The 17,405-nt window shown below is 27.0% G+C and overlaps 1 protein-coding gene across 1 annotated transcript in view; it reads right to left on the bottom strand.

Annotated features, from left to right (window-relative positions):
* Window positions 1-17,405, bottom strand: part of LOC136980985 (active breakpoint cluster region-related protein) — a 54,718-nt gene that overhangs the window by 10,185 nt on the left and 27,128 nt on the right. The window contains exons 4-12 of the mRNA XM_067277184.1: window positions 16,813-16,998; window positions 16,323-16,430; window positions 15,464-15,509; window positions 15,334-15,386; window positions 10,882-11,001; window positions 9,940-10,073; window positions 9,762-9,829; window positions 5,398-5,513; window positions 2,753-2,809 (exon numbers count right to left, since the gene is read on the bottom strand). Coding sequence (XP_067133285.1) covers window positions 2,753-2,809; window positions 5,398-5,513; window positions 9,762-9,829; window positions 9,940-10,073; window positions 10,882-11,001; window positions 15,334-15,386; window positions 15,464-15,509; window positions 16,323-16,430; window positions 16,813-16,998 — 888 coding nt within the window. The remainder of the gene's footprint in view (window positions 1-2,752; window positions 2,810-5,397; window positions 5,514-9,761; window positions 9,830-9,939; window positions 10,074-10,881; window positions 11,002-15,333; window positions 15,387-15,463; window positions 15,510-16,322; window positions 16,431-16,812; window positions 16,999-17,405) is intronic.

Genomic DNA, 17,405 nt, shown 5'->3' on the forward strand with positions numbered 1-17,405 from the left:
GAGAGAGACTGTTTCCTTCTACTCAAGACATTATTGACTCTTGGGAATGTAAAATTTATAAACCAAAGCCCCTCCCAGAAGTTTAGCAGGTCTCTGACCCCATTACAAAAATGACAATACAGATAAATATGCTGTAGGCTGTGCAACAACTAGTTTAATTAATGAAAGACAAATATTTTATAAGCCAGGAGATTCTGTCATGGCAGACACATTGTCAAAAACAAAAGATATAACTTTAAACATGCCACATCTTGTAAAAGGAAAAGGCAAAACTCAAACTGATAATTTTACTGGATATTTTACGATTATGAATTAATATAAGAGAAATTGTGTTGAAATGATGATAAACTTGAATTCATGGAATATTTCAGAATTTTGTGTCTTTCCAACTATTGCTAAACTGAGTTCAGAAATTGTTTATTTCATACTCTTTAATGTTAGACCTTGCATAAACAGATGTCAATTTGTAAGATATTAAAGTGAATAATAAAAATAATTAACTAAAAATATGAAATAAATTTTACAGTTTAAGAGTACCATGACCATGTTTATATATATATATATATATAATATTTCTAAAAAAAGTCATACACTAGAAAAATGATTTACATGATGCTATTACTGAGCAGTGATTTAGAGATATGAAAAAATATATATTAAAAAACCTAAGAGGTTAAAATGATGATAGGAATTTTGCCATTGAATAGCAACTGTTGTTCAAATAACTATAAAATATTGCAACAGTTATATGTAATGAATACTATTTCAAATTAATGTTTTTTTTTTCTGTTCAAACCTGAATGTAAGTGTGTCACAAGAAAAAAAAAAGTTGAGAAACCTCAACCTTACAAAATGTTTTGAAAGGCTTTGTATTTGCTTAGTTCTATTGAAAACATTTGTATAAAATCTGTTTTAAATGTATTGACTTGTTTGTTGACTTTTAAATGTCTAGCAATATCACCTACATCACATAATCAGTATTTTTTCCTATTAAGAACACAAAGAATGCACACTGAAAAAGTGGAAGCAAGCCATATAGTTTTAAGAATAGTTTGTACTCTTCATTTGCTTTTATCTAAAGAGTGAAAATATGGAATAGAGTATATTTATGGCATACATTTTTGAGCCACCTAATTGAGATTTGTACACATTATTGTTGATTGAGTTCACCCAGTAATGCTTCATGTTTACTCCAACAGAATCAAGTGTATTTCAAATATAACAATCACTGAGCCAAATGAAATAAAAAAATTAAAAAAAATAGTTTGAAATTACTATTTCTCAGACCATCTCATACATTTCTCAATCCAGTATTTGAGAGATAAATTTTTTTTTGGTCAGTACAATTCTCATCTAAGACCCTTTAAAAAATTCAGTTATTAAAGACAATAATAAATAAATAAAAAGAACAGATTAATATTCTTTGTGAAACCTTTGAACTCAATTCCGTATCAGTGAATCAATAATCCATATAGTGTGAATCAAATTTATTTATCTAAAATTATTTACATAACTTTTAGTATATTAATATTTTTTCATTTAAAGTTTTGTCCTTTTTCCTTTGGTTCAATCATAAAAATATTAATCAACTAAACAGCCAGAAATTATAAGCCATTTTTATACTATAATTGGCACCAGTAGGTAAGATTTTGTGATAACAGCACTAATGATTAAAAACTTAATTAATTATCACCTATCTTTAATGGCAAATTATTCAATAATTGAACTGAATTATAGCATAAAAATAGCCTGTAATTTCCAACAGTTCAATTGATTAATACTCTGTATAAAGTAGATAATTGTTACATAACAACAAATCATTAAGATCTAAGCTCTGTACAAATTTAATAAATTGAATTTTAAAATATATAATAAATATATGAAATTATTAGTCTTACAGACGAGAAGAAGAAAATATTTATTTAATGAATATGTGATGAAGCAATTAATCATTGAAATGTAATCAAAATAAAATTTTTAAAGTTACAGATAAATACATAAATAAACATCACGAAACCCAATAAATTTGTAAAGCCAAACAACCATCGGATTACATCAAACTACTTTTTTGTAATTATTTTTAATTAATTACTAAATAATTTGTTACAGATAATTAACTTAGCAAAAGAAACAAGAAGTTAGTAGGGAAAGCACTTAGAAAGACCATCTGGCAAATATTAATAGACAATAAATTATTCAATTAAAAAAGAATTATCAGGTGATGTAGTGTATAATACACTACTACAAAAAAATCTATAAAATTTCATAACAATAACAAACTAAAATTTTACTCTGCAAGTTTAAAATGTTGACTGAGTTATGTAACAAATTTCGTGCTTTATATATAATTTTTTTTAGAAAATTAAGCATAAAATTTGTTACGTAAACTCAGTCAACATTTTAAACTTGCAGAGTAAAATCTTAGTTTGTTATTGTTATGAAAATATATATATAATATTTATAAAAATCATTAGTGCCATATTTTAGTGTAAATTCTATCTGTTTTCTCACAAATAAATATCTATTGAGTCTAAAATTTATTCGATACATTTTTAACCTACAAAATGTATATAAAAAAGCTGTGGTGTATTTAAAATTAATCAACGATAAAAATGTGAAAACTAAAATTTCTGCAAGAATTTTGCACACATTTATTTAATTACACATAAAATTTAAAACATTCAGTTAATTATAATTTATAAAAATTATTAGTTTATACTAGACAAAAATAAAATGTAATTTTTATACGTACCAGTTCAGCAAGCTTCTTCTTTTGCTTATCTAAATTTCTACCGGCAACTTTTTGCTTCTGAAAAATTTAAATCTAATTCAGCCATATAAGATAGTGTTTCTGATAACATCTTTTGAGCAATTTTTCCAGTTTACTATTTTATAAAATTCTTAAACATTAAAACATTTAAAAAATTTTAAGAGTTCATTCTACTTAAATCCTTTTTTATAACATTCGTTTTAAAAACTTAAGGCTGGTTATAACCTCTTTGGTTATGCAGATGGCAAAAAATTTCTCATAGAAAAAGCATTACATTTTTAATCTACTTCTTTTTTCTACTAAGTTTTGAATTGAAATAACATGGCTTCCAGTTTGCAGTGGAAGTTCATATATAGTTAATTGGGCCTCCTGCTCCTAAGGTTTCCACATCTGGTCTCAACATTAAGGAAAGACAGACAGACAGTGACAATGGGAATTTATATATCTACAATTTTTTAAAATTGCAGCCCAATTATTAATCAGATCACTCAGTAGTTCAAAGCAACAGTAAAACTAAGCTTACCATTTGAAACATTACACTAGTCAAAATTTTATTGACAAAATTTATGACAAAACAAAAATTAAATTTATTAATAAACAAATCAAGAAAATCAAAAATCATAGCAATACTAAAAAATGAATTATAGTGCATTTAACCAAACTATTCTACAATAAATGAATATTATCAAACAACAATAAATAAAATTGTTAAGAAAAAACAATGAATTTCAGAGATATATCAAACTTAATTTGTGAGAGAGTTTTTTAATGCAAAGAAAACAGCTGGAAAGGGTTCTTGTTCAACCTTGCCACCTCTCAAACAGAAGGTTAAGAGGACCGGAAGGAAGTCTGATTATTTTCAATATAAAATTTAAATAATAACAAAAGCTTAAAAGGAGTAAATAGAGAAATTTGTCTTAATTCAACAAAATTAAACAAATTAAAAACCACTAACAAGGAAGTGGAGTGTCTTTTAATAAATATTAATAAAATTTAGTTAATAATTGTGTTAAAAGTAAACAAACTCTTAGTGAATATTACAAATTTAATATAGTGTTAATAGCAATCATATGTCATACTATTAACTCAGATTTTATATTAGTTTAACACAAATATGCAAATTTTTAGAAATGAAAGGTTTGCAGAGGAAGATGACGATATTACATTTACAGAGTAGATTAAAGAATAAACTATAAACTCAAATAAATGTTATATGAAAGATTAGATTGCTGCGGTTGACAACATGGCATTTGACCGCTTTAGTTCTGTAAAATAAAATGCGTGACAATGACCATTGGACACCATTGTCTGTCCTGGAATCATTCATTCGACACACCGACACTATTTGCAGATATAATCAGATTGATCGATGTAATCGATTTTCTTTTCAAGAGGTACACCTTAGTGGCCTCCTCGCTAGCGAGCCGGACGTCACCTCACAATGTAGTAATCTGGACTAAGTGATCCCAGCAACGCCGACCATTTCAAAATCTGAATCCCAGATTTCATCGACAGGAACCAGGTAGTTCGGCTGCTTGACTGGCATAGAGAGAAAAAAGGAGGCCTACCTGGTTCCGGTCAGTGAAGTCTGGGATTCAGATTTTGAAATGGTCGGCGTTGCTGGGATCACTTAGTCCAGATTACTACATTGTGAGGTGACGTTCGGCTCGCTAGTGAGGAGGCCACTAAGGTGTACCTCTTGAAAAGAAAATCGATTACATCGATCAATCTGATTATATCTGCAAATAGTGTCGTCGTGTCGAATGAATGATTCCAGGACAGACAATGGTGTCCAATGGTCATTGTCACGCATTTTATTTTACAGAACTAAAGCGGTCAAATGCCATGTTGTCAACCGCAGCATCTAATCTTTCATATAACATTTATTTGAGTTTATTCCTTATTCTACTCTGTAAATGTAATATCGTCATCTTCCTCTGCAAACCTTTCACTTCTAAAAATTTGCATATTTGTGTTAAATTAATATAAAATAGTACATTTGATTGCTATTAACTCTGATTAACACATTATATTAAATTTGTAATATTCACTAAGAGTTTGTATACTTTTTAGCATAATTATTAACTAAATTTTATTAATATTTATTAAAATACACTCCAACAGTTTCCTTGTATGACATATTAGCACAAAATTAAAACTGTGTGTCATTGTGACCATCTGTCATTAATTTTATTAATAATTTTTATATAATAATTAATAATATAATTTGAGATGACACGTGACCACCTGTATTTCCCAACTCCGTTGACTTTAACTACCGAGATTTAATAGCATCAATGCCAATTTATAGAAATAATCGTTCCAAGTTACAAAACTTTTGGAAATAGACACCAGTATACATCTCTTACAAAATTGTGTGTTCGAAATGTTAAGAAATGCAAAGAAATCAGGGGACAAAATTTGACCAATTAACATACTTTCTCTACATTATATTCTATAACAGATGGAAAAATTTATCTTTAAAGGTAAATTACATTTTAAAGATTATTGAAAAGCAAATGGAAGTGTTAAAATTAATCATAGAAAGATACAACTGCTTTTTGTTAGATTTTCATTCATGCATTATAAAATAAGATTTACTTAAAAGTATTAAAATAGCTACTTACATCTTTGCCTTGATGAATTCGTTCTTCTTTTAAAATCTGGTCTCTAACATTACTAGCTCGTGATTTTAACATTAAAATATCAAAAGGTGAATTCTCTTGTGCAGTTTCTTGATCACCTAAAAATAACAATATTAAAATATTTTTATAGAATTTGTAATCATACATGTTAAAAATTTATTTGATAAGAAAATACCTCACAAATAAGATTATTAATGTAATAAAAGAATAAAAAAGTAATAAAGCAACTATTCCAGAGAATTTAAATATTTTCAGTTTTGCTTGAGTTAATAATACAAAATTAGTTTCTAGCTTAAGATAAAAATTGAAGATAGTTAGTTATTATGTAATTAATTTTAATTTAATTAATAAAAATCAATTACATAATAACTAACTAAATTAATATTAATTTGTATAATTCAAAACTGATTTATTACTGAATTAAGTACTGAATTTTAGCTTATAAATATGAATATACAAAGAATGCATCACTGTTTCACAAGTAATTTTTTGGAGAAAAAGAATTTTAATACAATTTATATTTACTAAAAATTATTTTAAAGTAATTTTTTTTTCACAAAACAATATATTTTAAGCCAGTAGATAGAGTAACAAAGAGGCGTTTTGGTTACATTTTATAGAAAAAAGGTATATTGAATGTGTCAAGTTTTCTACTTTTAGTCAATGCACAGATAAGATGTTAATTTACATCTCTAATAACTCATAATTTTATTGTTTTTCACACTTAATCAGTGTTTTATGTTATTGTATTAGTATAATTATTAGGCTAATAAACATACAAAAAAGAAGCATACAATACAAATCCAAATTATGTTATTATTGCTTGCCACAATTCATAACAACACTATAGGTACACAACTCATCTTCCTATCCATGACACACATATTAGACAAAGTATAATATTTGGATATATTCTTTCTTTTGGAAAGTATGGTGTCTTATAGGCTAGTAAATATGTATTTACTGCAAGTTATTTGGAAGATTATGAATCTAAACTTTGTTATACCAAACTACGAAAACCAAAGAATAAATTCTGAACTGATTTTCTATTGTGAATAACTTTTAACCATTTTATATTTTCAAGTTTTTAAAACAATGTATTTTTCTAAGATAGTTGTATAAGAAAATATTTATGGTAAAGCTTAGTTCACATTGAGTACAATTTGCTGGAAAAAGTGAAAAACAGAGCAAATAACACATCAGACATGACATCATTTCTGACAAATTTACCATTTTGTAAATTGTTTTGAAGTTTGGAACCGTCAAGCATTTTTGCTAGTGAAAAAATTTTGCCGCCAATTGTATTTCTGCTAGTTGTCACATGGTTCTTGTTTTCAAGATGGCTACAAAACTTTCTCATTCAATAGAGTAATGTTGTAATTTATGATTTTTTAATATTCCACTCACCCAACATCATTTTCTTTTTGACATATCTTTCTTCTCAATAAATAAATAAACATGGTTAACAACAGAATATTGAAAGCAGCCAGTCATGCTTGCAAATGATTGGCTGCTTAAAATTTGCAATCACTTTTTGCTTTTGGTTGTGCGGATCGATTTCTCTAAATGAATAAAAAATCACTTTTCACTGTTCTCATTCGCTTTCGCTCTTCACATGTCATGTATATGACAAAAGATTTCCACCCCCCACTTAACAGTATAACCCAGATACATCAAATATAATATATAAACATTCAAATCTAAATAAAAAATAAAGAAAACAAAAAAAAAAGAAATGATAGTGTTTATAATCCTTAGAACAAAAATATTAAAGTATTTGTTTACAAGCATATTTAAAATGACTAAAATCTTCATGTAGTAAATTTTTAAAATCTATCATATTATGAGAGATGTGATAAAAGTATGATCTTTGAGAAATGCTTAGTCTATAAAAGGGAGTAAAAACATATGATGTGTTATGCAAGTTCTGTTGAAGAATTATTAATCATAGCCAATCCAACTGTATGTTTCTGTTAAAATATTTGTGGAAGTGCAAACAATCAAAGTATTTTATGTGCTCTTTAAAAACCAGAAGACCCAGGTCTGGCTGGACCTAGTGATGTTTAGATGATAAGTACAGGGTAGATTGCAGAGTAAATTTAAAGTTAAATAAATTTTGTCAAATTCTTTCATGATTTTATTTAAAAGAGAAGGTGTAGCCATGGCCCAAATTGATAAACTGTAATCTACAATAGACTGAAAATTTGTGAAAAAAATAGTGTGTAGCACATTATTCAATGAGATGTGTTTCCAGAATTGCCAGGCGATGCCATGACGTATTGCTAATGCTTTTACTATTTTACCAATGTGACACTTAACTGTAATTTTATTGTCAAAAATTATGCTGAGATTATTTATGAAATTGATGTATTTTAAACGATTTGTATTAATAGAAAATGGTGGAAGAGGGGTATTCCAAATGAGAAGCACATTACAGCAGTTTTATGGGTGTTAATTTTCAGATTATATTTTTGGAAGAGTTCTGACAAATGATGTAAGTCTTGTTGAAAGATGTCCGTGTTATGAATTATTATTCTGATGTCATTAATAGTAGATTTGAGTTAGCCAAGAATATTGTTTATGTAAACAGAGAAGAAAAGGCAACTTAATACTGAACCCTGTTGTATGCTAAAAATTGATGCAAAATCTAGAAACTCAAATTTTCCTATTTTAATTTTGTAAGTACATGATAGAAAGTAGTTACTGAACCAGAATTGATAAACGGGGTCAAGATTGAAATGCTCGTGAAGGGTCAAAAGAAAAATGTTTGGGAGGACTGAGTTGAAAGTTTGGCTAATGTCTAAGTGACCAACGTAAATTGGGCATTTTCTTTCTAAGTTATTAATGATTACTGATAAGGTAGTGAGTAAGTTAGTGGAAGTGGAGTGATGATGGAGCACACAGTGTTGAAAGGGTAGGAGTTTTGAAGAAATGATAAGGTATATTTTTCGGTAGACATAAATTTCAAATATTTTGAGCATAGCGAGAGATAAGGTAATAAGGTGGTACAAGGTTTTGTCCTTTTTTGGAATGGCTTTTATAGAAGATGAATACCACTGTTTAGGAACAAAACTAAATCTAGAGAATTTTGTGAATAATCTAGATAATATGACTGCAGACATGGGTTTTATTTGTAGAAGATAGCAGGTACATAGTCTGAACTAAAATTAGAAATTTTTAAAGTATCCATTGCATCAATTATGTCAGAAAAGGAAAAAGAATGGTAGTATCTATTTGAGTGATGTGTAAGTGATTGAATTTGGTATTTGGTAAAATATTAGTGAATCTATTTTTAAAATCATTCTATACTTTGTAAACCTGTTGGTCCAGTATGACAGATGATTTATAGGAAATCTTTCTGGTATAAAATTCCAAAACGTCTTTGAGTCTGAAGCAAAGGAGCTGATTATTTTATTAAAATAATTTTGAAAAGAAATGTTGCATTCTATGTGGAACCGTTTTTTAAATGACACAGTGTTTATATATAATATATATATATATATACATACATACATATATACATATATCACATGGGTTGCTGTATTTTTTCCATATATACATATATCACATGGGTTGCTGTATTTTTTCCATTGTTTTCTAAGTAGATTTCTTAGTTTTTTAGATGAAGGGAAAACCATTTTTAAGTCAAAGTTTCAAAATTATGGACCTTTATTATTACTTATCACATTAGATGAAACTCTATATAGTATATTCATGATTAATCATGTCTCTGCAGGTTATCCAAGATAAATTATAAAAGCATACTTTGTCAACAAAGACAAGAAAACAAAGCAGTATAATTCACTTTGCAAATCTTGGCCAGGTAATCAAAACAGAAGTTTTAAAAAGAATGATGACTTCTCATAACAATATGAATTGTTAAAAATGTTGAAGAAATTTTAATTGTATGGTAGGTTTACATTTGCTTTAATTTTATTTACAAAAATGTTTAAAATTATACTTAAAATTTTGATTAAGCAATAAATAAGTTTATGCTAAGTAAGTAGTAATCTAAAAATACAGTACATTATACATGTTACTGCCTACAAATCCAGTTTATTCAACAATTTGCAAAAATTTCCATCTTATATTAAAAATCTTTGATCCACATTACCTCATACAATCAGAACTCAATTATATTTCAAATATGATAATCTATATTGAAATACACATGGCCAAGAAATTACTTGTGTTTTATTAGTTCTATAATATTAAATTTTAATTAATATGTATTCAACAATTTTTTAATTCAACTTTTTGCTTATGTAATTAATCTTTTAAATTTCTATTTTGAATATTTATTTTTTTAAAGTTAATAAAATGAATTAGTTTACTCAAAAACTTACTTTCATGACTTGGCAATACAACCTCTACTAAAGGTATATACCATTTTATTTCAAATGTAAACTTTTGCCTGAAATATTTAAATTTACAGATGTAATCAAACATACTGAAAGAAAACATTAACTAAAATTTTATAAATGAAACTTATAGTTAACAATTTTAATTTTTATCATTATTTACCTAGCAGAAGGTTTATATTTGGCACAAACAACAACATCATTGAATAAAAACAAATGCCTCAACTTGCGATGGCCTTCTGATAACTCTACTATGAAACTGTTTTTGACCAAGTGCCTTTGTGCTCTGTCTGGAACCTATCGAAAGAACAGGTCATTTTTAAAATCATAATAAAATTTTAAGGAAACCTTTTTTTATAATATTATAAATTAACTTCTTGAAATTTGCAAAAATATATTCAAAACAAAATTATTTTATGATTTATGTTATTTTCATAGCCATTTTTTTTCAAGTAATTTTTTCTATCCAGCAAACACTACAATGACCATTTTCAAGCTCATCATGGGTCAACCAAATCAACAATAGGGGTAGCTGGATGATGAAGAATATATAACTGGGTCAACCTGTCCAAGAAAATTTTTGAGCCACTAAGAATCAAGCCTGAATCTCCCAGGATAGGCTGGGAATCAGGGCTTCAACATCTGAACCATCCTTCTATCATTTCATAAGTACTTATAATAGAATAAATGCATCTAAGATTTAAAATTCAGAATTCTTTAAATGCAAGTAACAAAATTTAAAGGATATTAATTTTTGTTTTTTTTTGTGATTTTTAAAATACTTAAATTAACTTTGTCATAAATTTTTTAGGAATAGTAAGTTTGAAGGTGTAAAGTGAAGAAAAAAAATGTGATTTTTTTCCCTTCACTTTACAAATTTGCTGGGTATTTTTAATCAAACTTCAGATCTAAATTCTGCATTGAAATATTGCATTACATTTATTCCTTTATTAAGAAACAGCAAATAAATATGATTTTTTTTTTATGACAAAACATTTCATTTGTAATTTGAAGAGTTACCCATTGTAGTATTTGCTAAAATTTGTTTGATTATAAAACGAATTAGATATAAAATTTTGTTTTGTTACAATAATATCGTACTTACCGGAAACATATTATCAGTAGCAGTAAAATTCAAATCATTCAAGAAACACTGAGTCATTTTTAGTGCCAATTTCAGAGTTTTTTGATCAGGACAGGACTGGGGAGTGTATCTTAATAAATCCTATAAACATAAATTGTGAATATTATGCTTTAGTTATGTAACAATGCAATATAAATGAAAATTATTTATGTATAGCAATATGCTATCAACAATTTAAATTAAAAAATGCAATATTTATGAATTTCTAAAAAGACAACATTTACTTTAAACATTTAAAATTATTTTTGTTCAAATATTAAAATAATTCCTAATGTATTCAACACTCAAAAACACAAGTATTCAAATCAACACTAACATTCAGCAGGATATTTTTATTTAACTCATATATTTGGTTTTTTATAATTTTCACATTACATCAATATAAATAAAATTCAAACTTCAAAAAACTCATTTTTGTATATTAAAAAGATTTATCAAAGTAATAATTTACACAGTCAAGGAGTTAGAGTAGTTAAAGTATGTTATACATTTTTTTAAGTTAACAAAAACACTAAATTTTTTTATGAAAGTTCTTTTAAAAAATTAGTTGTTTTTTAGTATAAATAGTATCATTTTTAGAATTCTTTAATGGGAAAACTCTCAACTCACTACAAAAACTAATGACATGATTAAAACTCAAAACCATCTTTCATATAAAATAAAGTGATGAACTCAGTGTAATGATGAGATAATTACTTGGGAAATCCTGCTTTGGAAATTATGTCAGCAATTAACTACAGGAAGCCAAAATTTACAACATTTTTTCCATTACAATGAAACCAAAATTTATATCACAAAATTTTATATACTTATTGGTTATAATTTTGTTTAAAAATATTCATATACAATTTCATTTTTGTAAAAACTGGAATTAAATAAGTTAAATATCCATGTTATGCATTCCTTTAAACATTCACATTTAATACATATATCTTTAATATTGAAAATCAGCATTGTGTAATATAAATTAGCACGAGTATAACATTATTACATAAGAACATTATTAGTGGAAATATACTTGTTTAAACTCTTTATTTCATCTTTAACCAATACTGTAATTTAGATACTTAAAATTTATTAGGTTAATGAAATCTATCAATAATCTACACATTAATCAAACATTACATGATTTGCAAGTCCATAGAATAATTGTCATAAAGATTCAATTTTAAGATGCAATATACAAAGTGTTAAAGTATTGTATTGACATTTAAATAAGTTATAACAACATTTTTCAATAAAAATCTGATGTATAGGTAAAACTTCCTCTACAAAAATCAGACATCATGTCTAGACAGTAGTAAATTTTAAAATATCCTTTATGATAAGCATTATTGTTTCATTTTTTCATTACTTTTAAATGTTAATTACACTACAGGAAAAATATATTCAAACTTAATCAGTCATTAATCTCATTAAAATGAAATAAATAAATGTTAAATACAAATTCTAAACTATTAAGATAAATAGAACCATTGCCAGTATAAAAAGGAGAGCAACATAAAGTTATTATACATCAAAATTACTATTGTGTAATAGATATAAATTTTAATTAATAACATAATAACAACATTAAAATTACTATTTGAAATATAAGATATATATATATAAGCTTTTATAATTAATTAATTATAAAAAACTAATTATACTAATTATATATTAAAAATCAATATTTGATTTTTCTTTATAAAAATGAAATAAAAGCGAGGTTGAGGCCAAAGTTTTAAACGTGAAAACGTGTACGTCGGACATTCAGCGCCGCTTTCCTGTAAGCCTAGAAGTTTGACAATGGTGTTTGGAAAGTCAGTGGAATCATGCTCGACATCCCAAATGCCATTGTCAAACTTCTAGGCTTACAAGAAAGCGGCGCTGAACATCCGATGTACATTGTTTTCACGTTTAAAACATCGGCCTCAACCTCGCTAAAATTTAAAAAGAAAACATTATATGTGACTATTTTGTTTGATTTAGAAATATTTAGGTGATTAAATGATAATTTAAAATCTTTTGTTTTTGTCAATTTAAAACAATTACTTTGATATTTTATGAAATCTGCTATTGTAAGGTGACATGTACATATTGCAATGACAGATTTTGCCTCATTTTTTACTTCCACCTTCCTTCTTATACAATTCATATCACCACTACCGCCCCTCCCCATTTGCTCAATCATATGTACAACAAATGTCAATTAACAACAGAATATTTCAAAATAAATGAATTATTTTGTATGCACAAACACTCGGATGACTTCTCCTCCCTGTGTCAGCATTCATCAACACCCATCTCAATGTCATTGCAAGAAATGCATGCTGCCTAACTAACAGTTTAGTTATTCTACATCAAATTTTTTCCTAATTTAACATGTAATTTACAAATAATCAATACAATTATTTACATTAATCCTTAAAATCATTTTATTTTTCATAAACATGTATTAATTCTGGAGTAATATACATTACCCTAACATTTATACATTAATATCTGATCACTAAGATTTTAAAAAAGATACATTATTTATTATATTTCTAATATTATGGTGTTGAAACCTGATATAATGGTTTTTCCTCTTTGTGACATACCTTCCACTAATTTTTAATAAATATCTAGTTATACATATTCAGTCTTTAACACAACCATCAAGTTTAGATTTCTTCTTTGTATGGTCCTTATGTGCACAGAATTGACATTCCACTCTATCCCAAAGATGCTCAATAGAATTCAGAATAGGGCTTGGGCTGGCCAATCCAACTTTCCATTATCTAGGCCTACAAACCACATTGTTACAACCAAAGCAATATGGAAGGTGCATTATCTTCCTGCAGATGTAGAGGCCTTCCTTGAAGTACTTATCATAATGTTGAAAGTGTATAATTGTCCAAAATGTCCAGATACCACACAGCATTTATAGTTTTATCAATAGCAATTAATGAATCCAAGCCATGTCAATATGGCTTTGGTGCCATCGACCAAACTCCTTTGTTGGGATGATACAATCTGGAAGGAACTGTTCCCCTGGTATTTGCCACATCTGGATACAGGCATCTGACTGGTAGATTGCAAATCTTGATTAGACCAGTGGAAATCCTTTCAATGAACAGATTTAAATCCAGCATTTGCATTCCGTACACTATGTCAATTGGTATGTAGTATTTGTCATGATGATTACTGGCTTAGAAATAGTTGCACAGCCATTGTAACCCAGAGCATGGAGTTCTTCATACCATATTTGTCCTGACAGTCATTCCAGAACTCTCACATAGAGTTTGTGCAAACTAAGACAATGGTAATATACAGTTTGTGCACACTAACATACTCTTGAGAAGCTGGAACACTTTAACAATAAGCAACTCAACACCTTCCATACTCTTTCCAGCTTTTTGCAGGAAAAAGTATAGGAAGTGTTGAGCTGCTTATTGTGCACACTGTTTTGCACAAAACTCTTGTCTCTTTGTTATTTTAAGAAGTTTTCTGGCATGTTTCTTGGAGGATTCAGCCCCAGTTCACTTCAGTTTGCATATGATATCATCAACTGTTGACTTCAGAACCCCAAGACTAACTCAGTGTCTCATTCAGAACATATGTAAATGTGACCTTGGACCTACTATCATTCCATGTTGAAAGTTGGTTAATTCCACTGAATGTGGTATTTTGCAAGCTTTCCTTTGTTATGGTCTGTTCAAAGCCCAGCAAATGTGTTTATAGCCAACATAGTGCTTACTTTGCATGCAATCTAACAGTGTCTGGCTATTAATGATAGTTAAGTTGCCAACTTTCTTGTACAATAAAAAAGAGGCCAGTGAACAGACAATATACAACAGAAGTCATTTATAAATATTTGTTGACAAATTCTATACATCATAAAACATTAATTAGACAATGAATAGGGTTTTAAACTCAACATTAGAATTACTACCAACAGTTAACACAATACCACCTTAAGCCTTAAATTTTATTTGCTTCCCCAACTTAATTACCGTATTTTACGGACTATAAGCGCTACGGCTATAAAACTAAACTATTACTTTAAAATAAGAAAATAAAATATTGGATCATCATCTGCTGGTAATATTTCAGAAATGAAGAAGTAAAATCAAACAAACAATTAAAATTATACTCAAAAGGAAGATGAGAGAACAATACAGTTCAATGGAGGACAGTTGGCAATCCTAGCTAGTGTATATTGTAACATGTTACTTTTAAAAAGGAGAAACAGAATTTAAAAGACAATTGCCATTTTGTTATTTGTTAAAATATTAATATTTTGAAACATAAATATAACTTTCAAATTAAAATTTTAAGATTCAATTAAAAATATTAATAAATTCAATTTTGATTCCAGAAGTCTTCAAAAAATCTATTAAGATTTTAAATAAAAATTAATATAAAATATAAAACTAACTAAAAACTTACATGCAAGACCAAGGCATTTTTCTGAACTCTGGCTACAGGTTTATGAAGTAAATCTAAAATAAAAAATTGTAAATTTAATTTATTTTTATCATCACTTATGAAATATAAAGCCATAAATATATAAAGTTACCTTCTAATGTTGTGGCTTGTCCTTTCATATATTTTAATTTAATGCTCTATAATAATAAAAAATACAAAAATTTAAAGATAGTGAATATAATGAAGAAATTGTAATTTAATATAATATTTAAAAACATTTTTCATAAAATTTTAAAGCATTAAAATAATAATAATTAAAACAAAATATTTTAAATTATGATTTGTTTAATTTTTTGATAACTTGTATATCAAATTCCAATTTAATTAAGAGCAATGGCACATTTTTGTGGTTATCATACTCTCTTCTCTAAACAACAGTCAATGTCAATATCTAATGAATACAAATATATATTTATATAAACATCTGTACCACCTTATTTAGGATTCTATCCATATCATTTGCCAAAAATTCACATAAGAATTCTAGGCACAAATTTCTCTTTTATTTCTATAAAATTGTGATTTGTGCGTGAATCATGATGTATGAATTGACAACTTAATTAGCTATTATAGACAGCATTTTTAATGCATTGGAACAACATTGTGGCAATAGATAAAGGGAATAAAAATGTAATTAATCAAAGTTTACAGTATATACAATTTGTCCTCTTTGAAGAGGGCTTTATAAAAGCTCAAACACATTAGTTTTATAGAAATATCCAAATCCATGCCCAAAATGGGACTCAGTCCTGCAATCTGGTAAATAAAAGCAATGCCTTATACAGTGTTACTCTGCACAAAATTTGTAGTCCGTTAAGGCATTTTGAAATTAAATTGTATTAAAGTAACAGTTTTGTTTCAAACTGATATAATGAAAAAAAAACGTTAAAATAAATAAAGTAATGAAAAATGGATAATGAATTACTACAAATAATTTATTTAATACATACCTTAATAATTTCTGCAAATTTTGCATTTTCAACACTACACTTTTTTACAGTTTCAATTGCCTTAGAATAGTTCTGAAGAAAAGCTGCATAAACACCCAACTTGCTAGCCTAATTCAAAAGACAAATTATGTTTAATTATTTCAAAAGTCAAATTACATTATTAATTATTATAAATTAACAAAAACAATTATATTAAGATGTAAAAATTTCTTTAATTCGAATGTTAAACATTTTAGATGTGTGAAATCATGATATAAACTAGTTCTGAATTACATAAATAACTTAAAATTATCATATTGCAATCACTGACTTAAATAGGTTTCAAAAACTCACTAGTAAAAATTATTTTTTTATTTAACCTATAAATTATAACTAACATTTTTCAAGAACTTAATACAATAAATGTCTATGTATCCATTTTGTATTTATAAAAAAATTAGCTTTCCAAATATAAGAAATATGTTTCAAAAAAATTCTTAATAATGTATACCAATATTTTAAAATGTTCTCCAACTGCATGTTTTCCATCTTGACTTTCAGTATAGGCTTTTAATCCTTGAAGAAAACTCAAATGAATATTATGCAATTCTGGAATCCTAAAAAATACTGTGTTGAAATCTTCTAAGGAAAGCAATGGCTGCGATGTCCCAATAGTTGCCTTTAGAGCCTTCATATACTAAATGAATATATTAATAAATCATGACATATTATATAAATATAGATGTATCTAATTATATTTACGTTCTAAATTTTATATTTTTCTAGCAAAAAGAAAAAAATTAATGAACGTATAATAGAACTCCAATTATCTGAATTGATTCATTCTGCAGATGATTTGGATAATCAAAAATTCAGATAAGTGGATTAACACGTAAAGAATGAAATTACAGGGTAAGAGCACATTATTGTACATGTACTGTATTTATTTATTCATCAATGTGCAAGTAGCATCATACTGATCATTTTGATCTGTCAAAGCTAATAGATATCAGTGATCATGATGTAAGAGAATTGCAGTAAGATGTCAGTGGGAGAGAGAAAGGAGGACAAGTGGTGGTTCAGATAATTGTACGTTCAGTTAAT

Source organism: Centruroides vittatus, unplaced genomic scaffold (genome assembly GCF_030686945.1).
Source record: "Centruroides vittatus isolate TY-2023 unplaced genomic scaffold, ASM3068694v2 contig_738, whole genome shotgun sequence".
Lineage (NCBI taxonomy): Eukaryota > Metazoa > Arthropoda > Arachnida > Scorpiones > Buthidae > Centruroides > Centruroides vittatus.